Raw genomic sequence first — 26,526 nt, 5'->3', positions numbered from 1 at the left:
CACAGAATGACTCTTCCTTGTTAGGACTTAAGGATCTGGAATAATTACCCATGGCTTCTTTGGGAAACAGTTTCTGATTTTATTTTATTTTTTAAATTTAAATCCCTGGTAGCTCAGTTGGTAAAGAATCTGCCTGCAGTGCAGAAGACCCTGGTTTGATTCCTGGGTCAAAAAGATCCGCTGGAGAAGGGAAAGGGTATCCACTCCAGTATTCTTGGGCTTCCCTTGTGGCTCAGCTGATACAGAATCCGCTTGCAATGTGGGAGACCTGGGTTTGATCCCTGGGTTGGGAAGATCCCCTGAAGAAGGGAAAGACTACCCACTCCAGTGTTCTTGCCTGGAGAATCCCAGGGATGGGGGAGCCTGGTGGGCTGCTGTCTATGGGGTCGCACAGAGTCAGACACGACTGAAGCGACTTAGCAGCAGCAGCAGCAGCAGCAGAATGACTTTCACTTAATAGTTGACCTGGGCTTCCCAGGTGTCGCTAGTGGTTAAGAATCTGCCTGCCAGTTCAGGAGATGCAGGAGACTCAGGTTCGCTATCTGGGTGGGGAAGATCCCCTGGAGAAGGAATGGCAACCCGTTCCAATATTTTTTCCTGGAAAATTCCATGGACAGAGGAGCCTGGCTGGGTTACAATCCAGGGGGTTGCAAAGAGTTGGACACAACTGAGTAACTGAGCATGCGCACGCACACACACACAGTCAACTTACAATGTGATAGGAATTTCAGGTTTATGACAGTGATTCAATATTTTTAGAGATTATACTCCATATTAAGTTGTTATAAAATATCGGCTCTATTCTGTGTTTTGTGCATTGCATCCTTGCATCTTGTTTATTAATATTTTATACCTGGTAGTTCACACCTCCTCGTCCCTTCACCTGTAATATCTGAGAATAATATACTCTGTATGGATATTAGTGGGAATTGTAAACCATTTTCATCACCCTGCAAAATCTTTGTGCCCTCACTTTCCTTCCTATCTTCTTTCTTCCTCCCTGCCTCCCTTTTCATTTTTCTTTTCTCTTCTCCCTCCCTCTCTCTCTTCCTATCCCTCTTTCCTTCTCCCTTCCTTCATTCCTTTCTTATCACAGGTTTTCTTCATATATCTGGCCATCCTTTGCTATCCGCTCATATTTCAGGGAAGGCACTAAATATGTCATTAGAAGTTCTAACCTATTTTTAAAAAATTAAATTTAAAAAAAAGACGTTCTAAGCACATAGGGGCCACTTACTAACTCTGGGTCTCTTTGTAAGGTAAATCTGTGTTGTTTCATTGGAGAATCTGTTATGTCAGCATCTCCAGCTCATGTCTGTTAAGCTGGTTCAGTTCCCAGAACAACTGTCAGTCTCATATTTTGGGTAGAATCACCCTTCCTGCTACTGGCCTGGATTAAAACCCCGATTCAAACACCTACTGTGTATCTTGAAAAAGTAATTTAACCTCTCTGTGCCTCAATTTCCTCATATGTAAAATGGAGAACACTGGTAGAATCTACCTTTACCTAATAATAGCATTGTGAGGATTAAATGAGTTACTGTACATCAAGCACTGAGAACAGTCCCTGGCACAAAATGAACACTAAGTAGATGATGCTATCACCCGTATCTTCATCAGGTAGGAATAATCCATCTGATGTGTTAGGGAATCAAGTTGGGGATCTTTTTATAACTAATATTCCATTGTGTATATGTACCACAGTTTCTGTATCCATTCATCTGTCGATGGACCTCTAGGTTGCTTCCGAATCCTGGATACTGTAAAAAGCGTTGCAATGATCATTAGGGTACGTGCGTCTCTTTCAATTATGACGTTCTCAGGGTGTATGCCCAGTAGTGGGATTGTGGGTCCTATGGAGCCTCGTAGGCTGCAGTCCATGGGGTCGCTGAGGGTCAGACATGACTGAGGAACTTCAGTTTCACTTTTCACTTTCGTGTATTGGAGAAGGAAATGGCACCTCATTCCAGTGTTCTTGCCTGGAGAATCCCAAGGATGGGGGAGCCTAGCGGGCTGCCGTCTATGGGGTCGCACAGAGTCGGACATGACTGAAGTGACTTAGCAGTAGCATGGTAGTTCTGTTCCTAGTTTTTCTTTTTACGGAATCTCCATACTGTTCTCCATAGTGCCTGTATCAACTGATGGTACTGATGAACCTATTTGCAGGGCAGCAGTGGAGATGCAGACATAGAGAAATGACTTGTGGACCAGAGGGGGAAGGAGAGGGTGGGACAAACTGAGAGAATGGCATAGACACATATATCTTATCATATGTAAAATAGATAGCAAGTGGGAATTTGCTGTGTGACATGGGAGCTCAACACTGTGCTCTGTGACAACTTAGACAGATGGGATGGGGAGGGAGATGGGAAGGGACAGTCAGGAGATAGGGGACATATGTACACCTGTGGCTGATTCAGGGCTTCCATAGTAGCTCAGCTGGTAAAGAATCTGCCTGAATCATGTGGGTGTATGGTGGAAACCACACAATATTGTAAAGTGATTATCCTCAAAAAAAAAAAAAAAAAAAAGATGACATGGAGATGTAAAAAATAAATAAAGTTGGGGATCTCAACATTCAGTATGTCAGCCAATGTACCCTTCTTTTTAATAAGGCACCCCTGCCTTCTACTGTGCCTGGTGTCCCCAAGTCTAGAGACTCACTCTGTCATCTTTTTCAGAGAGTAAATGTCCAGTGTTCAGTCTGGGTGGTGTGGGGAGTCACATGGCCAGGTACACATGGGGGGAGGGACTAGACTTTGAGTTAGTTTTTCTCTTCTCAGCCCTGACTTCCCTCTGACGCTGCCAACCAAGTTGCTTCTCAGCCTACTCCTCCACTGGCTGAGGGTTCTGGTTTTTCAGGGCTGTTGTCCTTCTATTTTCAGCTGCTAGCATTTTGTTTGTGTAACCTTTCATCCTTTTCCTTTGTCTTGTGAATTTTTTTTTTAAACAATACTTTGACTTAGTGTCATTTTGTTGGATGTTGGGAGAGTGAGGAGGTAAATTCATGGGTTCAACCATCTAGCTCTCACTGAAAATCTGAAATGGATTTATTAAATAAATATTTTAAAAGCAATAAAAATTAAGTGAGCTTCTGCTCATTGTGGATTTTTTGGTACTCTGGGAGGGAACAGATGCATAAGTACACCATAATGGTAGGAAATAAAAAATTATCACTGTGAAACCACAGGATGTTTCTGATCTGTATTTGCAGGTGGACATGCCTCCCATTCCTGCTTTCTATACTTTGATTCAAGAACTCCTTACAATGTATTAGTTATTCACAGTCAGTCTCTTGTTGCAATGTAAGCTCCCTGAAGAAGCTTGCTCCTTGGAAGAAAAGCTATGACAGACTTAGACAATGTCTTGAAAAGCAAAGACATCACTTTGCTGACAAGTTCCGTATAGTCAGGCTATGTTTTCTCCTAGTAGTCATGCATGGATGTGAGAGTTGGACCATAAAGAAGGCTGAGCACCAAAGAATTGATGCTTTTGAACTGTGATGTTGGAGAAGACTCGTGAGAATCCCTTGGACTGCAAGGAGATCAAACCAGTCAATCCTAAAGGAAATCAACCCTGAATATTCATTGGAAGGACTGATGCTAAAGTTGAAGCTCCAATACTGTGGCCACCTGATGCAAAGACCTGACTCGTTGGAAAAGACCCTGATGCTGGGAAAGACTGAAGGCAGGAGGATAGGGGGACGACAGAAGGAGATAGCTGTGTGGCATCACCGACTCGGTAGACATGAGTTTTCTGAGCAAGCTCTGGGAGTTGGTGATGGGCAGGGAAGCCATGGCTGCAGTCCATGGGGTCACAAAGAGGCAGGCGTGATGGAGCAACTGAACTGAACATTATGGTTTCTGCCTTAGAGATGGGGAAACTGAGGCTCAGAAAGATTTGCTGACTTGTTCAAGGCCTGTCCTTAAGAAGTAGAGAAGCAATAATCTGAAATTCCAAAGCCTGATTTCTAACCACAATGCCTTCCTGTTTGTTGACTGAATAAATAACTGTAGAGTCTTCCACAGAAAATATTTATCTGGAAAAAAATATCAGTCCAAGCTAACTGGTTTCTTCATTCTTCCATAAATCTGTAAACTACCCTAAGCTAAGAATGAAATTTACTTGAGATTCAAAGTGGTTTTCTGAACTTTAGAATACAGGTAATCAATTCAGTTCAGTCGCTCAGTTGTGTCCAACTCTTTGCGACTCCATGGACCACATCATGCTAGGCCTCCCTGTCCATCACCAACTCTCAGAGTTTACCCAAACTCATGTCCATTGAGTTGGTGAAGCCATCCAACCATCTCATCCTCTGTCTTCCACTTCTCCTCCTGCCCTCAATCTTTCCCAGCATTAGGGCCTTTTCAAATGAGTCAGTTCTTCACATCAGGTGGCCAAAATATTGGAGTTTCAACTTCAACATCAGTCCTTCTAATGAACACTCAGGACTGATCTCTCTAGGATGGACTGGTGGGATCTGCTTACAGTCCAAGGGACTCTCAAGAGTCTTCTCCAACACCACAGTTCAAAAGCATCAGTTCTTCAGTGCTCAGCTTTCTTTATAGTCTGTAGTAAAACAAAATGCATTTGAAATGCTAACAAATCAAATGCAATTAAATAGCACCTGCATGCATGCTCAGTCACTCCTGACACTTTGTGACCCCATGGACTGTAACCTGCCAAGCTCTGATTTTCCAGGCAAAAATATTGAAGTGGGCTGCCATTTCCTACTCCAGGGAGTCTTCCAGACCCTGGGATTGAACCTGAGTCTTCTGTGTCTCCCATATGGGCAGGTGGATTCTTTAGCACTGCGCCACCACAGTTCAGTTCTGTTCAGTTGCTTAGTAGTGTCCGACTGTTTGCAACCCCATGGACTGCAGCATGCTATGTGTCCCTGTCTGTCATCAACTCCCAGAGTTTACTCAATCTCATGTCCATTGAGTCGGTGGTGGGCCCATGACCCTCTGAAAAAATAAGAAGCACAAGCTAAATAAAAAGAAATTTGGAGATCCTGTGATATTTTATTGAAACCCTAGAGATTGTTGTTAATTCTTGGCTAGCATCCAACCATCTCATGCTCTGTCATCCCCTTCTCCTCCCACCTTCAATCTTTCCCAGAATCAGGGTCTCTTCAAATGAATCGGTTCTTTGCATCAGGTGGCCAAAGTATTGGAGTTTCAGCTTCAGCATCAGTCCTTCCAGTAAATATTCAGGACTGATTTCCTTTAAGATGGACTGGTTGGTTCTCCTTGCAGTCCAAGGGACTCTCAAGAGTCTTCTCCAACACCACAGTTTAAAAGCATCAATTATTTGGTGCTCGGCTTTCTTTATAGTCCAACTCTCACATCCATACATGACTACTGGAAAAACCATAGCTTTGACTAGATGGATCTTTGTTGGCAAAGTAATACCTCTGCTTTTTAATATGCTGTCTAGGTTGGCCATAGCTTTTCTTCCAAGGAGCAAGTGTCTTTTAATTTCATGGCTGCAATCACCATCTGGAGTGATTTTGAAGTCCAAAATATAAAGTCTGTCACTGTTTCTACTTTTTCCCCATCTATTTGCCATGAAGTGATGGGACCGAATGCCATGATCTTAGTTTTCTGAAAGTTGAGCTTTAAGCCAACTTTTTTACTCTCCTTTTCATTTTCATCAGGAGCCTCTTTAGTTCTTCTTTGCTTTCAGCCATAAGGGTGGTGTCATCTGCATATTTGAGGTTATTGATATTTCTCCCGGCAATCTTGATTCCAGCTTGTGTTTCATCCACCCCAGTGTTTCACATGATGTACTCTGCATATAAGTTAAATAAGCAGGGTGATAATATACAGCCTTGACATACTCCTTTTCCTATTGGGAACCAGTCTGTTGTTCCATGTCCATTTCTAATTGTTGCTTCCTGACCTGCATACAGATTTCTCAAAAGGCAGGTCAGGTGGTCTGGTATTCCCATCTCTTTCAGAATTTTCCAGTTTATTGTGACCCACACAGTCAAAGGCTTTGGCATAGTCAATAAAGCAGAAGTAGATATTTTCCTGGAACTCTCACGTTTTCCATGATCCAGCGGATTTTGGCAATTTGATCTCTGGTTCCTCTGCCTTTTCTAAATCCAGCTTGAAAATCTGGAAGTTTACAGTTCACATACTGTTGAAGCCTGCCTTGGAGAATTTTGAACATTACTTTACTAGCGTGGGAGATGAGTGCAATCGTGCAGTAGTTTGAGCATTCTTTGATATTTCCTTTCTTTGGCATTGGAATGAAAACTGACCTTTTCCAGTCCTGTGGCCACTGCTGAGTTTTCCAAATGTGCTGGCATATTGAGTGCAGCCTAAAAGATTATGTGCCACCTGGGAAGCCCCAGTTAAAGAGCATAGATGGGAATCAAAATCAAGAACAAGGAAAAAAAGAACAAGGTTTCTTTGATAAACTTTTTCTGCTAGCCAAGAATTAACAACAGTCTCTAGGGCTGCAATAAGATATCACAGGATCTCCAAATTTCTTTTTTTTATTTAGCTTGTGCTTCTTATTATTTCAGAGGGTCATGGGCCCATAAATTACACCTTTTGTTTAGAGAAGAGAAAACCCATTTACTATTGTTTTTCTTTTTCCTTACAATGATTATAGGATTTTTTTAAACATGGCCACCCCCTAGTCTCACACCCAACCCTAATCTATACAATAACAATTAGCATGATCCCTATAGAGACTTTAAAGTTCTGTGGGTGAGATTGGTTCCTGCAGTCTTGGAAATTTGGCCCCGGGCTCAGTGTCGCATAGAAACTTGATTAGCTGGCTGATTGTTAGACTGACCTCTGCTTGGGCTCTTAGTGATGCGGTTCTATTATAGTAAAATGATTTGTGGGGAGAGGAAATCTTGTTTGGAAACACGTGGTGGAAGCATTCATGCCATGAGATGGACACGGACAGTGCAGGCTTTTTCTCTGCCACAGCCTGCCTTCCAGGATCCTTGAGTTCTCTCTTAAAATAAAGGAGAGCAGCTCTTGACTGGGAACATTTTGGTCCCAAGGATATTCACTTGGATTTTTGGAAGCATCTCTGGCTAAAATAAAATAGTGACAGGGAAGGTTGTGGATTCTTTTCCCATGGTGTTGGTCTATCTGTGAGACGGTTCAACAGACCCATAATTACATGTTAAGTTACAGCAAAACAATTATAGTTTTTCCTTTTAAAACTGTCGGTCTTAATGCCATCTGTGCAATTTTAAGTCGATCACTGAACGCATAGAACCAGGAGTCACATCAACATAGTTTTATGTCTTTCTGACTGTCTTGGAATGTGCCTTTCAGTGTTTTGGTGTTTTTGTTTTGCTTTCTTTTGATTTAATATTTATTTATTTGCATTGGGTTCTTAGTTGCAGCATATGGAATCTTCTGTTTTTAGTTTCAGCATGTGGAATCTCTGATCAGGGATCTCTGGAATCTCTGACTAGTTCTCTGACTAGGGATCAATCCCAGGCCCCCTGGATTGGGAGCGTGGAGTCTTAGTGACTGGACCACCAGGTGGAAATCCCGTCTTTCAGCTTTAAACCTTTCTTCCATTTCAGGACATTATGCTTCTCATCGGCCCCCACCCCCTTGTCATGCTATGTGTGGGTCCCTCATCCCTGTACCCCATTGGAAGCAGAATTCAGAATCACAACATTTTTAACATGCAACTCACTTCCCCGGATCTGTGCTCTTCACCTCAGCGTGGACTCTTGGCAGGAAGCCTCCCATCCATGGAGCGCTCAGGTCTCTAGGAGTCTCTAAATTGTATTTGCATGCAGATAGCATCCTTGAGCTCCACAACTCTGTGTCCAGCCCTGCATGATAAGATGTCCACAGCCCCTTCATGTCAGGTGTTGAAGTGGTGCTGCCCCTCAAAGCACAGGAAGCTGCTCAGGGTGGCTTCTCTTTGGATTCATTCTGAAAAGGAAAGACCCATCTCTTGTCACCCACATCCTCAGACTCGGAGCTGTCCCTCTTGTCCTCCTCGTCTCTGGGCAAACACTGCTCCTTTATAGCGGCCTGGAATCTTGGGATTGTCTGCCTTGTTCACAGCTCAGCATCTTAGAAGACATCTCATGATGGGGTGATTTCTGCAAGTGGGCCAGTCAGACAGTCAGTGCTGGAAGAGGGGATTTTTATAACTGCCATACAAGCTCTTCACAGAAGATGACTATTGTCTTGTTTTGAGAAACCGAGCACCTTCCCTCAGGTGTTTTCACTATGGTACTGAGCGCCAACAGCAGTGTGGAACATAGTAAGGCTAGAGAAAGAATACTTAACATCCCAAAGTGAAAAAGAAAAGAAATTAACAGAGTGCATCTCATTTCACAATTTTAAACAATTTAAATTTGCGTGATGCTTTCCCATGCTGGCCCAGGGGCTTGGAATTGGACAAAGCTGGGTTTGATGTCAGTTCTGATCTTGATTGCCTGTGTGACATTGGACAGGGCATGTCTCTATCCTCAAGTTTCTCATCTGCAAATCTCAGGTCATCAGACCCCTGTCATGTCTTTGTAGCAATTTTTATGTTACACTGAATAAGCGTGAATCTGGGGACACAGAAAGTGTTTAATGAGCAAGAGCTGTTGTTTTTATTACAGAAAGTTGGTACTATGATAACATTATGCGTGTGCTTAGTCACTTAGTCATATCTGACTCTTTGCATCCCCATGGACTACAGTCTGCCAGGCTCCTCTGTCCATCCTCTGTCCGTGGGATTTTCCAGGGGATCTTCCCAACCCAGGGATCAAACCCACATCTCCTATGAGGAAATAAGAGTTATTTTTATTGTAGCGTGTTTGCTAAATAAATTGCTTCTATATTTGAATTGTAACAGAGCTCAACTTTTTAAGCACTTCCCAAAATTATAGTAATACTTGTTTAGGTATTGTTGACCCACTGATTGCAAATACTATCTGTTATCCAAAGAAAGTCCTTGGGTTTTATTTACATATGTTTGATTTATTTCCAGTTTTATGTACTTGGGAATATATATTCACTTTATCAATTTCTTTAATTTAGACTTCTTAGAATGTCTGTGATGGATTCGATTAGAAAGTGCAGGGCATGCATGCTCAGTCATGTCCAACTCTTTGCAACCCCATGGACTGTAGCCTCCCAGGCTCCTCTGTCCATGGGATTTTCCAGGCAAGAATACTGGAGTGGGTTGCCATTTCTTGCTCCATAGAAAGTGAAGAGTAGGTGACAAATTCTGTGTGAAGAACCCAAGGGCCACCACCCACCCTTGACTATGGGAAATGGTTGAGATGTTCCAGGACTTCAGGTTATAATCTCCAGGAGCCTCAAACATTGCCATCAAAATACAGCTACTGCTGAGCCTGCACACTCTGGAGCCCATGCTCTGCAACAGGAGAAACCTTCGCACCACAACTAAGACCCAGTGCAACCAAAAGAAACAGCAACAACAAAAAAAGACAGCTACCGGAGAGGGAAGGAACCCAAAGCAGAGAACAGAGCAGGAATCTTCCTGGAAATCTTGTGTTTTGTCTTAAAATTTCACAGGAATGTTGCATTCCTTGCTGTATTTCATGGTGTTTGTTTTATGATGGAAAGAATGGCCTTCCCAAAAAGGCCTAATCCCCTTTCAGGGGACCAAGGGTGAGGATGGGGGCATAGTCATTTCTAGCACAGTGAATCAGTATTAACAGGAAAAGAGAGGCCAAGCCCTTGCACTGAATACAAAGGTAGAATCCAGGGACATCTGGAAAATGGAATTTAGAGAAATAAGGAAGGATAAGGGAAGGAAGAAGAGAAAGGTCTTGGGGTAGAGTTCTAGGTTGAAATCAGGACCTGGAAGAAATAGCCCAGCCATGACTGTGAGCCCCCAAACCTCTCTTAGGATGCCTATCACGTGTGAACGGCACTGACCACCAAACGATGATGGCCTCTCAGCTTCTCTTCAGGGAATCAATTGGTTCCAGGAGTGAAGTGAACTTCCCACCAGTGGAGTGCACGTTCCATCAGGACCCCAGTTAAGGTATTCAATCTTCTGTCACCATGAGGTTGACGTGTCCTTGGCTCCGATTTCTCCTGCTTGAGCCAAAGTCCATTTTCTCATTGCAGTCTTTACCTGAACAGTGACATTGAAATGAAAATGTGCATGTTGTGCCCAGGCAGGTCTTCTGGCTACATGATTTTGTAACAATTCCTTTCTCACAGAGTGACTCTGTTGTAACTTATCCCCTTGCAGCTTCGATGAAGTTAAAGTGGAGTTGGCCTTGGTAATGCTTGGAGGCTGCACACAAACAGAAGTGGAGCTTTTTTTTTTTTTTTTTTGAAGGCCAGTAGGCCAGTGCTTGGTTAGATCCTGTCTAGGTGTGACTGCAGAATGATGGAGAATTCATTAGCTCTGTATGGTGTTTGGGGACCAAGAGGGAGACAGTGAAAGTGAGAGCACCTATTAATCATCTTTGTGCTAATTGGAGCTCATCTGCTGTTTCCTGAGCCTGCTCAGGGCTCTGTTCCAGTAGAGATGGCCTCTTATACAGACTCTGGAGGAAACAGGCAGGACTGGCAGGCACAGACCTTTCTCATGGCAGTGGTGGATAAAGATAGTGGCTTCAGTTTCCTCAACAGGAGAATGAAGCCAGTAGTTGTTGTTGAGTCATTACATCATGTCTGACTCTTTGCAACCCTTAGACTGTACCATACCAGGCTCCTTGTCCTCTAATATCTCTCAGAGTTTGCTCAAATTCATATCCATTGAGTCGGTGATGCCATCCAACCATCTCATCCTCTGCTGCCCTCTTCTCTTCTTGCCTGCAGACTTTCCCAGCATCAGGGTCTTTTCTAGTGAGTCAGCTCATCTCATCACATGGCCCAAGTATTGGAGCTTCAGCTTCAGCAACAGTCCTTCCAATAAATACTCGGGATTGATTTCACTTAGGATTGACTAGTTTGATCTCCTTGCAGTCCAAGGGACTCTCAGAAGTCTTTTCTAGTACCACAATTCGAAAGCATCAATTCTTTAGTGCTCAGCCTTCTTTACTGTCCAATTGTACCTAAAGCATGCATGGCATGAAGATCCAATGTGAGGATATATGAAGAATGTTCAGCAAAATGCTTGACATTCAATAAGTACTTAATAAGTATTAAAAGCAGCTGCCATCACCCATAGTGCTGGTGTTTCTATTATTACCATTGCCTTCCTCTGAGCAAGGTGTGGGCAGCACCAACCGAAGAAATTAGCATAGTTCTTGTGTAGTCTGGATGCCTTGAGAAATAGAAGGCAAATGGTGTAGGAGTACAAAGGAGTTGAGATCTGGGTCTTGTATTACGAAGAGCTCTCTTGGTACAGACATCAGTTCAAGCTAACTAGGGAAAGGAGGGGACTGATCCTAAGGGGTCAAGCAGAGGCAGCTTGACCTCAGGGTGAACTGAAACCAAAGATGAGAAAGGTGTCAGGTGTGCCTCAGCTCTGTGCTGCTTTGAATCCTTCCCCCTTCATGTTGTCTTCTTTCTTTGTCTCTCTAGATGCCTTTTATTTATTTACTGTTGACCGTGCTGGGTCTTCTCTGCTGTGCATGAGCTTTCTCTAGATGTGGTGAGCAAGGTCTACTCTGTTGCAGTATGTGGGTGTCTGGCTGCCGCAGCTTCTCTTATTGTAGAGCATGGGCTCTTGGGCATGGGGGCTTCTGTAGTTGCAGCCTGTGGGCTCAGTAGTTATGGCACATGGGCTTAGTTGCCCCATAACTTGTGGGATCTTCTCGGACCAGGGATTGAACCCGAGTCCCCTGCATTGGCAGGTAGATCCTTAACCATTGGACCACCAGGGAAGTCCCAAGATGCCTTTCTGACAACCAGACCACACACTAGAATATGGTCACCCATTCACACAGAATTTCCATGCCGTATGTCCAGCCACCTCACTTCACTCCATGTCTCAGCTCCTATTGTAGACCACTGGCAGTGCTGTCTAGGCCCAGTGGCTGCAAGTGAAATAAAAAGGGTGACATGGTGTAGGGGCAACCCAGGGCTATAGACATGGACCGTTGACTCCTAGGGAACCTGGATGTTACCAGGGCATCCATCCCCTAGAGCTTCCCTTTGTGGCAGGCAGACTCAGAGGGTCAATTCAGAACCACACCTGCTCCAGGCTCATGGGAATAAGGCTGTGGGCGTGGTAATAATCATGGTGGATGGTTGAGTACTATCACTGAATACTAACTCTAGGTTAGGCACTGTTTGAGTCCTCTATTTGCATTAATTAGGCTAAGCTTCATGATTGTGAATTAGACATAGCTTTATCTCCATGTGACAGATAAGAAAAGTGATACCCAGAGAGTTGACGTCATTTATACAGCTTGTAACAGATGGAGGCAGGACTTGGACTCTGCATCTCTGACTCCAAAACACACAGCTCTTAAAAGGCCCCTCTTCAACGGGAGGCAGGTCGGAGCCCCCCAGGCTTCTCTCTGGCCATGGGTTTGGATTTGGACCCGGGCCACATTTATCTTCCACGATGTAACCTTAACTGCATTCCCCCATCTTGGGACTTGTTCCAGCTCCCCGTCGACTTGTAGGCCATCTGCTCTCAAGCCCTGCAGGCTCTATCAGGGCCTGATTCTGTCACCACCTTGCCTGGACTTCCTTCACGCCCTCGCACTCTTTGTCTCCGCCTGTGTTGTGACTTCTGCTGCATTATTGCTTTTCATCCAAATCCGCATGCATTTCTCAGCAGCCACCGTGTAACTCTGGGTCTCTTGAAAACATATTCACTTAAAGCAGTTGGTGATGGATTTATTATCACCACCTTGGATCCTTGGTTTTAAGGTTTTGTTTTTTTGTTTTTTGTTTTTTTAATGTCTACTTTCAAACTTGACTAAGTATGTGATTTGCGTCTTTTCCATTGGTGCCAGGATAGTATATTGGGTCCTGTCTACATTTTGCCATAAGACAAACCACAGTTAAAAGGTCCTAAATGTTCATCCCTAGAGGTCTGCTAAATCGCCTCAGTCATATCCAACTCTGTGTGGCCCCATAGATGGCAGCCCACCAGGCTCCCCCATCCCTGGGATTATCCAGGCAAGAACACTGGAGTGGGTTGCCATTTCCTTCTCCAGGGACCACTAAATTGTCTGATTTAGAGGGGTATTCCAATATCATTGTTTTTACGTCTGTAATCTTGAGCTGGTCACCCAGCTTTTTTTTAAATTGTAGTAAAATATATATAATGTTGGTGTTTAGTCACTTAGTCATATCTGACTCTTTTGTGATTCCACGGACTGCAGCCCACCAAGGTCCTCTGTCCATGGGATTTTCCTGGCACAAATACTATAGTGGGTTGCCATTTCCTTCTCCAGGGTATCTTCCCAAACCAGAGATCAAACCCACATCTCTTACATTGGCAGGTGGGTTCTTTACCACTGAGCCCCCTGGGAAGCTCATACGTGCATAAAATTTACCACTTAGGCTTCCTAGAATATACAATTCAATAGAATTTAGTAGATTCACGATGTTCTAACCATCACTGCTGTCTAGTGCCAGAATATTTCGTCCCTGTGAAAGAAAAACGTGTACCAAATAGTCAGTTCATCCCTCCCTCTCTCCCTCTAGTTCTTGGCAACTACTAATCTGCTTTCTCTCTCTGGGTTTGCCTGTTCTGGACATTTCATGTAAATGAAATCGTACAATTTGTAGCATTTGTGACTGACTTCTTTCCCTTAGTATAATGTTTTTGAGGTTCATCTGCATTGTAACATGTATGAGAACTTTTAAAAGGAGCCTTCCTTTTAAAGAATGCGCCACATTCTGCAATAATATTCCACTGTTTGAATATACTACATTTTGCATACCCACTCATCAGCTGATGGACTTTGGGGTTCTTTCTACCTTTGGCTGTTATGACCACTGAGTGCTGCTGTGAACATTCATGGATAAGTGGTTGGTTGAACACCTGTATTCGGTTCTCTTGGTGATATACCTAGAAGTAGAATCACTGGCTCACATGGAACTTCTCCGTTTAACTTACTGAGGAATTGCCACTCTGTGCTCCATGGTGGCTGAACCGTTTTGTATTCCCACCAGCAATGCATGAGGGTTTCAATTTCTCTGCATCCTTGACTCCAGTATCAACTTTTGACTTGCAGAATGAGTTTTATTACAACAGCGGGGGCAAATACCTGAATTATTTAAGCTTCATTTATTTAATGAGACTATGTTAAAGCAAGAATTGGAAGCTGGTTAGCATTTTCATGCAAAATGCATCAAAGAATTTGAGATACATGAAAAGCAAAGGTTGTTTAACATGTAGGGATAAATTTGATCATTAGTTCATATCTATGGACCATATAAATGACAAGATCATAAAATCCATGGTGCTTCTTGTGGCAGGGCTGTGCCCCATGATATAATTCATTTGGTATATTTTTCTGTAAAAATGTACAATAGCCCATCTTAGTGACTTCTGGACTCATCTGTATAAAATGAGTGTTTAGGGTCATAATATTATTTCATGCCTACACTTCATCTGATCTATAAATACAGAGGCGTAGTATGCTAAGCTGCTATCCCTCTTCTGAAAACATGAAGACATTTTCTGTGTACCTTCAATTTTTGCTAATGACACAAAATATTGAAACTTGTTATTTTTCCCTCTGCCAACCCATGAATGTGCTACCCTTATCTGAAATCTAAATAAATACTCATTAATATACAGTGAAATTCAAATGAGCACTTCATACAAATAAGCCTGCTATAAAAATACATGTTTCTTCAAATTTGTAGACCAGAATAACATGAAATAAATTTAACATCATTTCACATGCAGAACCACCAACCAAATAAACCTGGTTTTATGATTCAATTGCCTAAACTCAGGTAGGTAAGAAAGCATATATATGGCTTTTCATTGTATAATCCATCATACATTTTAAGAACAGTATTACTTGGTTGAGATTTTTATAGGTCAAATGGAGAAAAATATGCGTAACAGCTGATTCTACGATGATGGGCTGGTGGAGCAGACAAAGTGGAGAGAAGCTGGCTATTTTCTTCATTTGTTGATTCATTTTTCTCTTTTGGATAAATGTTTATTTTGTCAAGCACCATGTGTGCCAGGTGTTGTGCTTAGAGTTAGAGAGGCAGTGATGAACAGAAAGTACCTGGTTGCTGACCTCATGGAACTTTCAGCTATCAATTGCTACAGAGGAGATGGGTGATGGTGGTAGTTTAGATGCTAAGTCGTGTCCAACTCTTGTGACCCCACGGACTGTAACCTGCCAGACTCCTCTGTCCATGGGATTCTCCAGGCAAGAATACTGGAGTGGATTGCCATTTCCTTCTCCAGAGGATTTTCCTGACCCAGGAATTGAACCTGGGTCTCTTGCATTGCAGGCCCCACAGAGAAGATGGAGCCAGTCAATTCTAAGGGAAATCAACCCTGAATATTCACCAGAAGGACTGATGCTGAAGCGGAAGCTCCAACACTTTGGCCCCGTGATATGAACGGCCAATTCATTAGAAAAGACCCTGATGCTGGGAAAGATTGAAGGCAGGAGGAGAAGGGGGTGAAAGAGGATGAGATGGTTGGATGGCATCACTGAGTCAATGGATATGAATTTGAGCAAACTCCGGGAGATCGTGAAGGACAGGGAAGCCTAGTGTGCTGCAGTCCGTGGAGTCACAAAGAGCTGGACACGACTAAATGAATGAACAACTTCATTGCTACAGAGCAAGCCGTCCCCAAACAAAAGGATGTCACCTCATTATGCTCACAGTTTTGTGGGCCAGGAATTAGGGTACCATCCAGAGAAGGGGTTCAGCTCTGCTCCAGAGTGGCTGGGCTGTCATCTGGGGTGCTTAGAGATGGCTGAAACCATATGTCTAAAGTTTCACTTATGGCGGAAGATTGGATTCCAGGTTTTTCTCACAAAATTTAAGATCCTCTTTAATCTGCCAGAGAGGCAGACTTTAAAAAAACTATCCACGTTAATAACTATTACAATGAAGACAAAGTACAGGCTTCTTTCCAGTAATCAGGACTTCTTGATTGCAGATGACAGAAACCCAACCCAAATGTGCTAATGAAAAGAAGGAAATTTAGCAATCCACCTGAGAAGTTAGCGGCTGAATCCCAAAGCTGTAATGATAATATCAAGAATCTTGTTCCCTATCTGTGGATGAGAATTACCTCTTCACTCCACTGGTTTTATTCTCAGGCTGGGGCTCCTTAGTTGATGGCTAAGAAGACCACCAGCTGCTACACATTCTTAGCAAACTCAACTGGAAAAGAGGCTTCCTCTTTCTTAATAGTTATATCAGATGATTCTGGAATTAAATCTTGTTGGGCATGTTTAGGTCACAAGGCCACTCCTGGACCAACCACTGTTGCCTTGGAGATGAAATGCTTTGGATGGCAAGGTCTGGATGACATGTGCACCTCTGTGACCTGGGAATGGCATCAGCCCTACATGAACCACAAGTGGAGATGGGTGTTTCTCCAAGATGGAATGAGAGCTTCTTTTATTAGAAGAGGGCAATAGATGTAACCAGACAAATTACATGAAGTACCCATGAGGGCTTCCCAGGTGGCCCTGGTGGTAAAGAACCTGCCTGCCAATGCAGGAGACATAAGAGATGTGAGTTCAATTCCTGCGTTGGAAGATGCCCTAGAGGAGGGCATGGCAACCCATTCCAGTTTTCTTGCCTGCAGCATCTAATGGACAGAGGAGCCTGAAGGGCTATAGTTCATAGTGTCACAAGAGTTGGACATGACTTAAGTGACTTAGCACACTTCAAGTATTCTTCCCTGTCTAATTCAGTGAAACTGTGAGCCATGCCATGTAGGGCCACCCAAGATGGACAGGTCATAGTGGAGAGTTCTGACAAAACATGGTCCGCTGGAGAAGAGAATGGCAAACCACTTCAGTATTCTTGCCTTGAGAATCCCATGAACAGTATGAAAAGGCAAAAAGATAGGACACCAAAAGATGAACTCCTCAGATCCATAGGTGCCCAATATGCTACTGGAGAAGAGTGGAGAAATAACTCCAGAAAGAATGAAGAGATGAAGCCAAAGCGAAGACAACTCCCAGTTGTGGGATGTGATTGGTGATGGAAGTAAAGTCCGATGCTTTAAAGAACAATGTTGCATAGGAACCTGGAATGTTAGGTCCATGAATCAAGGTAAATTGCAAGTGGTCAAACAGGAGATGGCAAGAATTAACATCAACATTTTGGGAATCAGTGAACTAAAACAGACTGGAATGGGCAAATTTAATTCAGATGACCATTATATCTACTACTGTGGGCAAGAATCCCTTAGAAGAAATGGAGTAGCCCTCATAGTTAACAAAAGAGTCCGAAATGCAGTTCAGTTAGGTTCAATTCAGTTGCTCAGTCGTGTCCTACTCTTTGCAACCCCATGAATCACAGCACGCCAGGCCTCCCTGTCCATCACCAGCTCCCGGAATTCCACTCAAACTCACGTCCATCAAGTCAGTGATGCCATCCAGCCATCTCATCCTCGGTCGTCCCCCTTTCCTCCTGCCCCCAATCCCTCCCAGCATCAGAGTCTTTTCCAATGAGTCAACTCTTCGCATGAGGTGGCCAAAGTACTGGAGTTTCAGCTTTAGCATCATTCCTTTCAAAGAACACCCAGGGCTGATGTCCTTTAGAATGGACTGGTTGGATCTCCTTGCAGTCCAAGGGACTCTTCTCCAACACCACAGTTCAAAAGCATCAATTCTTCGGCGCTCAGCTTTCTTCACAGTCCAGCTCTGCAGTAATTGGATGCAATCTCAAAAAAGACAGAATGATTTAGCACACATATGAGGCTAAAAACACAGAGTGACCTGCCTTGAAGAAGAGGTTCCTCCTTGGGCTATTACTTCTAATTATTCAACTTAAATTTATTGCATTTTCATTTTATATTATGCACTGGACTCATTGTAACTGGGATATAAAATGAATAGACAAATGGGTAATGGAGGGTGTTCAAGAGACCTTGGGGTTCATCAAGGGAAAAGATATGACCACTAGGTGGCAGTAGCTCACACAGGCTGTATTGAATGACCCTTTGGTAGTTTGCATGTGAAATCCTGCACAGCCGGAGACTATCCAGAAATGCAGAAGGTCAATACTCAGGGGGGAGGTGGGCAAGGAACTCATGGGGGAGAGAGGGGTCCTCCAGGGGACTTAGGTGTCCAGGTGATGTCACTTGCCAGCACAGTGGGGAGTCTGGGTCAGAGACCAGTAGGGTCTTGGGGTCTTTATGTACCAGGGCTTATCTCACCAATGGCTAGCAGAGATTGGGCACAGTGTTGTGGGGTTTGCAAAGCAGTTGGTGTATGAGTGTGAAGTTGCTTCAGTTGTGTCCGATTCTGCGACCTTTTCAGCTGTAGCCTGCCAGGCTCCTCTATCCAAGGGTTTCTCCAGGCAAGAATACTGGAGTGGGCTGCCTTGCCCTCCTCCAGGGAATCTTCATGACCCAGGGATCAAACTCAGGTCTCCTGCATTGCAGGTGGATTCTTTACCATATGAGCCATCAGGGAAGCCAGAGACTTCTCTTTAAGTCTTCTGCATTGGCAGGTGGGTTCTTTACCACTAGCCCACCTGGGAAGCCCTTGCGAAGCAGGCAGACTCTAAATAGTTAACAATCTGCTTATTTAGTCTGTATTTAAAATATTTGGATGTAAAACATTTGCGTTTGGCACCTGCTGCCTTTTGAGCTAATGGGTCTCAGCCTGCAGTGAAGAAATAAACACCGTAGACTAATACACAGAGACCATCTTGATTTATTTATATAACAAAGATTCAGTAATTACACTCAGTTACAAACATAGCCACTAGTTAATATCAGTAAGTTAAAGACTTGAGGTATAAACTGTAGAATAATCATAATAGTAAATACCATGTAACAGTCATGTGCCACATACTTTGTGCAAATGATCTGATTAATTGTAACTCTCAGAAACTCTGTGAAATTGTTCCTATTATTATCCCCACTTAGAGATGGGGAAGCTGAGGCCTTAAGCAGCTTACTCAAGGTTATACAGCTAGTTGGAGAGGTGGACACGATTGAGACCAGGCTTCTAGAATCCATACTCTCAAACTGACTGCCAGAGCATCTTTAGAGAGCTGAATCATCTTTCTTGGTCTCGGTTTTCTCACCTTGAAAACTATGAGGATATCACCAAGTGATCACCCACAGCCAGCCTGACACTCTTTATGCCTTGGATTGCTCTCTGTGGTACCCTAGGAGGAAACACATCAATTCAGCCTCCTTGGCTACATCTTGAAGGAAATGATGAGAATGGAATGGCAATAGGTAGGGGACCAGAAGGACAGTATGTTTGCCCAAAGGAGAACACAGCACAATGGAGCAACAAGGGGTGTGTGGGGTGGAGGTGGTATAATGCAGGAATTCTGTGTGCAGGCTCTGGGTAGATATGAGTCCTGTCTTCTTCTGACCGGTGCATAATCCTTGATGAATCTCTTAACCTGAGTGTCTTCATTTGTACGATAGGAACGATGATAATGACCCTTCAGTAGAATCATTGGGGTGACTAAGTGAGGTATTGCCTATTAAACATGTAACACCATGGTTGCAAATATTGAGTCCCCATAGGTGTTTGCTGTAATATTGTTAATAATAATTATTATTATCAGTGAAGGAACTATGTGATGGAAAGAGAAGATTCAAAGAAGTATAGATAGGGGAACATCAACGAAGGGCTTCAGTCCTAGATATTTTTAGTACATGAAATGTTTACTGTGCCAGGCACTCTGCCATCTGCTTATTTTACATTTGCCAAAGGGGGAAAAAAAACCCTCTAGACTTGTTCCCTGCCTTTACTTTTATTGTGTCCCACTTGGCTGGTGTTGGTGGTATAACACCCCATTTGTGGTGGTGTTCTCTAACCAGACATTATTTTGGATCAGGAGTGTGGGTATTGTGGCAAGATTATGAGGATAGGAGTTGGAAAGTCATGTCACGGCCTTGGGTCTCATCTGTTGTGTATGTTTCTGAGCTGCAGATGGTGACTGCAGCCATGAAATTAAAAGACACTTGGCTCCTTGGAAGAAAAGCTATGACCAACCTAGACAGCATATTAAAAAGCAGAGACATTACTTTGCCAACAAAGGTCTGTCTAGTCAAAGCTATGGTTTTTCCAGTAGTCATGTATGGATGTGAGAGTTGTACATAAAGAAAGCTGAGCACTGAAGAACTGATGCTTTTGAACTGTGGTGCTGGAGTCCCTTGGACAGCAAGGAGATCCAACCAGTCCATCCTAAAGGAAACCAGTCCTGAATATTCATTGGAAGGACTGATGCTAAAGCTGAAACTCCAATACTTTGGCCACCTGATGTGAAGAACTGACTCATTTGAAAAGACCCCAATGCTGGGAATGATTGAAGGCGGAAGGAGAAGGGGATGACAGAATATGAGATGGTTGGATGGAATCACTGACTCAATGGACATGAGTCTGAGTAAGCTCCGGGTGTTGGTGATGGACAGGGAAGCCTGGTGTGCTGCAGTTCATGGGGTTGCAAAGAGTCGGACATGACTGAGTGACTGAACTGAACTGAACTGGTAGCTCAGTGTGCTCCAACCTTCCTGTGTCTAAATAAGAGAGAAAAGCTATATAGAGTGTTTAAAATTTTATAGTCACAACTCCAAAAAGTTGTTTGTTGTTGTTGTTTTCACGTTACTATAACGAAATTAAACTTGGATCTGGAGCCAACATTTCAACTGATAATAACTCAGTCCCTTCTGGTTGAAAACTTTGTACCTCTGCATAAATATCAAATAAATTCAAATTACTCCCCTTTCCATTCTCTTTCTCTTCTCTCTGGGTTATTGGGAGGCTGATATACAGTAAGTCCCCTGCATATGAATGAGTTCTGTTCTGAGAGTGTGTTAAGTCCAATTTGTTCGCAAGTCCAACAAAGTGAACCTAGGTACCCAACTAACACTATTAGCTATATAGCGCTGTTCTGTAGTATGTTAATAATACTTTTCACACAAATAATACATAGGCAACAAATAAACGCACAAAAATGTTTTGAGCTCATAGTACAGTGCCTTGAAAAGTACAGTAGACAGTACGTCAGCTGGCATATTGGGACTGGCATTGAGTGAAGAGGCAAGAAGAGTTACTGAATGGAGAAGGGAGAAGAGGAGGGAGACGGTTGAGCTGAAGGATCATCAGCAATAGGAGTCAGGGGCCAGCTGCAATTTCACTCATGCATGATGTTGATGGCATCAGGTTCTGGGTTCTTGCTGGAACCAGAAGCATGGTCACATCTTTGAAAGTTTGTATGTAGGGGACTTAGTGGACTATCCTATCTTGGGGTCCACGAATCTCCCTCTGGGTACTTCTGGACTCACTGGAGATATCTGCAGTCCTCATGATGCTAAGGGAGACTGGAGGTGGGATAGTGAGGGTGGTAGGGCTGTAGTGCCATCTCAGATCCTCTTGGACCTGAAATGCCATCGCCTGTTGTTTCCACCCTCATACTGGCAGGTGCACTGCGAGGTTGTCCCCACCCCTAGTGCCCAGGGTAGGACATAAGACATTAAGTCACTCTGCTTTCAGATCCCCAAGTCTATCTGAGTGTATTTCTACCATCTCCTTCTGAGTACAAGGATTCAAATTAGGCAGGAATCAGGTCCCATACTTCCTCTTTTTCTTGTTCATCTTTCTCTGTTTTAGCCAAGCTTATTCCCTAGTCCAGGGAAATATTTTAGAGCCTTCCTGTGCAATGAAAATCTGCTCTGATATCATATTCTGTATTCTTCCTATTTTATGGCTTGTAGCTACAACTCTATGCTCAGTTGTCTGAGACTGATTCTCTATTGTTCAAAATCATCATTGATTTATTTGCTATCTGTAGTGCTTACTCTTGGAGAAGGCAATGGCACCCCACTCCAGTACTCTTGCCTGGAAAATCCTATGGACGGAGGAGCCTGGTAGGCTGCAGTCCATGGGGTTGCTAAGAGTCGGATATGACTGAGCGACTTGACTTTCACTTTTCACTTTTATGCATTGGAGAAGGAAATGGCAACCCACTCCAGTGTTCTTGCCTGGAGAATCCCAGGGACAGGGGAGCCTGGTGGGCTGCCGTCTATGGGGTCGCAAAGCGTCGGACATGACTGAAGTGACTTAGCAGCAGCAGCAGCAGCAGCAGTGCTTACTCTGGGCTTGCTTGGTAGCTCAGCTGGTAAAGAATCCACCTGCATTGCAGGAGACTCTGGTTTGATTCCTGGGTCAGGAAGATTCCCTGGAGAAGGGATAGGCTACCCACTCCAGTATTCTTGGGCTTCCCTCGTGGCTCAGACAGTAAAGAATCTGTCTGCAATGAGGGAGACCTAGATTTGATCCTTGGGTTGGGAAGATCCCCTGGAGGAGGGCATGGCAACCCACTTCAATATTCTTGCTTGGAAAAATTCCATGGATGGAAGGAGCCTGTCAGGCTACAGTCCGTGGGGTCACAAAGTGTTGGTCACAACTGAGTGACTAAGCACACAGCAAGGACAGTTAACATTTCTTTTAATGAAAGGGCTGTTGAAGTTTTTTCAGCGTTTATCTGAAAAAAGTCATTATTTCACCTTCATTTTTTGAAAGATACTATTATTGGTTATAGAATTCTAGATTGACAAGTATTTTCTTCAGTATTTTTAACAGTCACAGATTCTTCTCTGGTTTTCATAGATTTTGATGACAAGTCTGATATCATTCCTCTCTCTCTTCCTCCAAATGCAGTGTGCCTTCCTCTTCTGGCTGATTTTAAGATTTTTGTGGACTTCCCTGGCAGTCCAGGGGTTAAAACTCTGTATTTCCACTGGACAGGGTATGGGTTTGATCCCTGGTCAGGAAACTAAGATCCTCCATGCCATTGCAAAAAAAAGATTTTCTGTTTCTCACTGTGTGTTTAGCAATTTGATTATAATATGTCTTGGTGTAGTTTTCTTTGTATTTGTCTTGCCTGAAATTTATTGAGATTCTTGTATTCAGAGATTAATAGTATTATCAAATTTGGAAAAAGAAATTTTCACTGTTTCTTCAAACATTGTTTCTGTCCCTGCCACTACCCTATCCCCTCAGATTCCAAGTGCATGTTTCTCAGACAGCTTTATATTGTCAAAGATGCTCTGTTTATTCATTATAGAGAGTTTTATTATAAAATTTCAATTTCATTGATATTTTCTTCTTCATTGTTTAATCTGCTATGCATCTCCTCTAGTAAAAATTTCATTTTAGATATGCATTTTTCATCCTTAGATGCTCTATTTAGTTCTGGTCTAAATATTATATTTTTCTCCTCATCATAATAGTGTTTTCTTTTACAACCTTGAACAAACAGAGAATATCTATAGTAGCTATCTTAATAGTAATATTTTCTAATGCTATCACTTGTTATTTCTGAGTCTGTTTCCATAAACTGATTTTTCTCCAGGCTACAAGCTACACTTTCTTGTTTCTTTACATGTCTAGTAATTTTTTATTGAATACAGAGCCTTATGAATTTTGCATTTTGAGTGCTAGATTTTGTTATGAAAAGTGAAAATGTTAATCGCTCAGTCGTGTCCAACTCTATGTGACCCCATGTACTGGAATCTGCCAGGCTCCTCTGTCCATGGAATTCTCCAGGCAAGAATACTGGATAACCAAGAATACTGGGTAACCGTTCCTTTCTCCAGGAGATCTTTCTGACCCAGAGATTGAACCTGAGTCCCCTGTATTACAAGCACATTCTTTACTGTCTGAGCCACCAGGGAAGCCCAGATTGTATTCAGTCAGTTCAGTCACTCAGTCGTGTCTGACTCTTTGTGACCCCATGAATCACAGCACACCAGGCCTCCCTGTCCATCACCAACTCCCGGAGTTCACTCAGACTCACGTCCATCGAGTTAGTGATGCCATCCAGCCATCTCATCCTCTGTCGTCCCCTTCTCCTCCTGCCCCCAATCCCTCACAGACTGTGTTATACTTCTACAGAAAAAAAAAAAAAGCTCATTTTTCTTTCCTGGTAAGTATTTTAGTTATGGGAAGATTAGTTTGATCCTTACAAGGCTTACTTTTAAACTCCTTTTGGGTAGACCTGGAGTTGCCTTTATTCTAAGGATCATTTAGCTTTGTTTCTAAACCTTTATCCTTTGGGAGGCCCTGCTGAACATGCTGTGAATTCCAACCAAGACCCTCCACTTTGGCCAGTGAGCGTGAAAACAATTTGTTTTCCTGTAAGCTCTCTTGGAATTATTGGGCTTACAGCTCCCCAAAATGTGACTGTCCTTTCCTGGAATTTTCCCTTGCCAGATATGTAAGGTTTAATCTTACCCATATATAGAATTGATATTTAGCCAACAACTCAGAGACTCCTGTGCAGATTTCTAGAGATCTCTGTGTAATTCCTTCTTTCTTAGTGATTTGTCTTGCAAATTAGAGCAGACTTAATCTTTCCAGTCTCTATCTTCTCAATTCAGTGTGAGGGGTGGGTTCTCTTTGAATTTCTCTTCCCATGTTATGGTCTGGACATTCCATTTTTGCAGAATGCTGGCAATGATAGAACTCAACTTTTTCATCTTTTCTAAAGGATCACAGTGTTTTGCTGCTGTTCAATGTCTGAAAGTACTTGTTTCTGATATATTATACAGTTTTCTAGTTATTTGCAGCAAGTGGGTAATCTGAATATTCTTACTCCCTCATGGTCAAAGGCAGATGTTCTCAGAGTGATTCTATTGGATACTAGTTTTTGATTATTACTTTGTATCCTCAGAATGATGATTAGTGCAGTGATTTCCTGAGAATGTGTAGGCTTTACTTATTCTTGGTTTGAAAGGATAGATTTACCTGGAAGTTACAGAAATTCAATAAGGAAACAAATTTTATTTCAAGGGAATGTAAGGAAATTAATTCACCAACATTTATTGAGCACCCTCTAACTTTTAGGACCTTTCCTAGTTATTGGGCATATACCAAACATAAACCAAGAGATTATTTTGAAAATCTCTACTCTTACCACATTTACTATGGAGAAAGCAGAAAAGGAAGTAAAAAGCATAAATAAAGTGAAATCTTAAAATCATGTCAGATGGCAAGTGCCACGTGAATGATAGAGAAACAATAATCCTCCTGGTACAAACGTAGTACTGATTGGAAAATATGGCCACTATCACCTCATTAAACTTAATGATAGAGGCCATCTGTTAAGAGGTAAAATAGCCAACTGTATGACTGTAAATGTAAATCTACTATAGAGCTCTCCCCTCATGCCCTACTAATCTCTCTCTAATTCATAAACACTTATGTGTCATCTTTATAGAAGTGTTTGCTAACTTGTTTGTTTTCTGTGATTGGCACAGGACTGAACTCTCCATGTGAGTAAGCATCCAGTCTGGTTTTGCCCACAACTGCATCCCCAAGCATTTCCATACAGGCTCATGATTTGGAGAGTGTTCAGTCTATTACCCGTTAAACACATGTGTTGGAGAGACCCATGGACATAAGGGTTCCTGACACCTGCCTGGGTTATACTTTGTGTGTTCACCCTCAATTCTCCCTTCAAAAATTATAGCCAATTTCTCTTTGAAAGTTACCTACTGTGATTCGACTTTCTTTCTTTCTTTCTTTCTTTTTTTGCAGCAGTCCAGTCACTGCACACCCTAAATGACCAGATATCCCATTTTATTGTCACCAAGTCAAAAGCGCTGGAGGAGGACCAAGACCCTTTTCTTCCCACTGAGAAGGAGACACTCAAGAGTTCCATGATATTGATGAGGCACCTCTTAATGGATGCTCAGGTACAAAGATCAATAAATCCTATATAGAGTAGGTGGTGACCTTTTTTTGTTTTCTTCTTGGTATAGGCTGCACAAAAACACTCATCTGTCACATTCATTATGACTAACTTTGTGATAAACAGCTGCATAATGGACTTTCTGATATATTGAGTATTGGATTTCTAATTAAGTATTATTTTGGATTTAGTATCAAAGTGGCTTGTTTTTAAGTCAAAGTAATAGGGCTTAAAATAATATATGTGTTGTCTCTGAGAATTTAGCAGATCTCCCATTAGCCTTGGAAAGTGAAAACCCATTTACATACAAATTTGGCAGGCATCAAAGCTGGCAGAGGCTTTGGAGTGGAGCAATACTTATCCCAAACAGCATCACTGAGTAACTAATGAATATTTTGGTACATTTGGTGCACCACCAGTAAGCGAATCAGCGCTACTTTTTTTCTTATTTTTTCTTTTTAATGCTAGCAGTGAATTAATTACAGAAGACATTTAGTTCATTGCATGGTTTGTTGAGATGTGATTCTTCAAGGTTATTCCTTGTTCACTCTTTTATTGAAATATTTAAAAACTAATGTATCTACTCCTTCTGGTTTTGTTGGTGGGTCTCTCCCGATATGTTGATGGACAAACACCAGGTGTCTTAAGAGAACTGATCATTTTCTGTGTTTGTGAAGCCAAGCTGAACTAGATTTTATTTTCGTGTCTGCCTCTTCCATATTTAGAAATGTTTAAGAAAATGTTCTTTGGGTCTGGT

At 42.6% G+C, this 26,526-nt stretch overlaps 1 protein-coding gene across 2 annotated transcripts in view; it reads left to right on the top strand.

Moving 5' to 3' along the window:
• Positions 1-26,526, top strand: part of KAZN (kazrin, periplakin interacting protein) — a 1,321,995-nt gene that overhangs the window by 313,143 nt on the left and 982,326 nt on the right. For both annotated transcript variants that reach the window (XM_042229397.2, XM_042229398.2), the window contains exon 2: positions 25,616-25,773. In XM_042229397.2, coding sequence (XP_042085331.1) covers positions 25,616-25,773 — 158 coding nt within the window. The remainder of the gene's footprint in view (positions 1-25,615; positions 25,774-26,526) is intronic.

Source organism: Ovis aries, chromosome 12 (assembly GCF_016772045.2).
Source record: "Ovis aries strain OAR_USU_Benz2616 breed Rambouillet chromosome 12, ARS-UI_Ramb_v3.0, whole genome shotgun sequence".
Lineage (NCBI taxonomy): Eukaryota > Metazoa > Chordata > Mammalia > Artiodactyla > Bovidae > Ovis > Ovis aries.
Note: the sequence above shows the minus strand (reverse complement) of the source record. Positions and strands in the feature narration are given on the sequence as shown.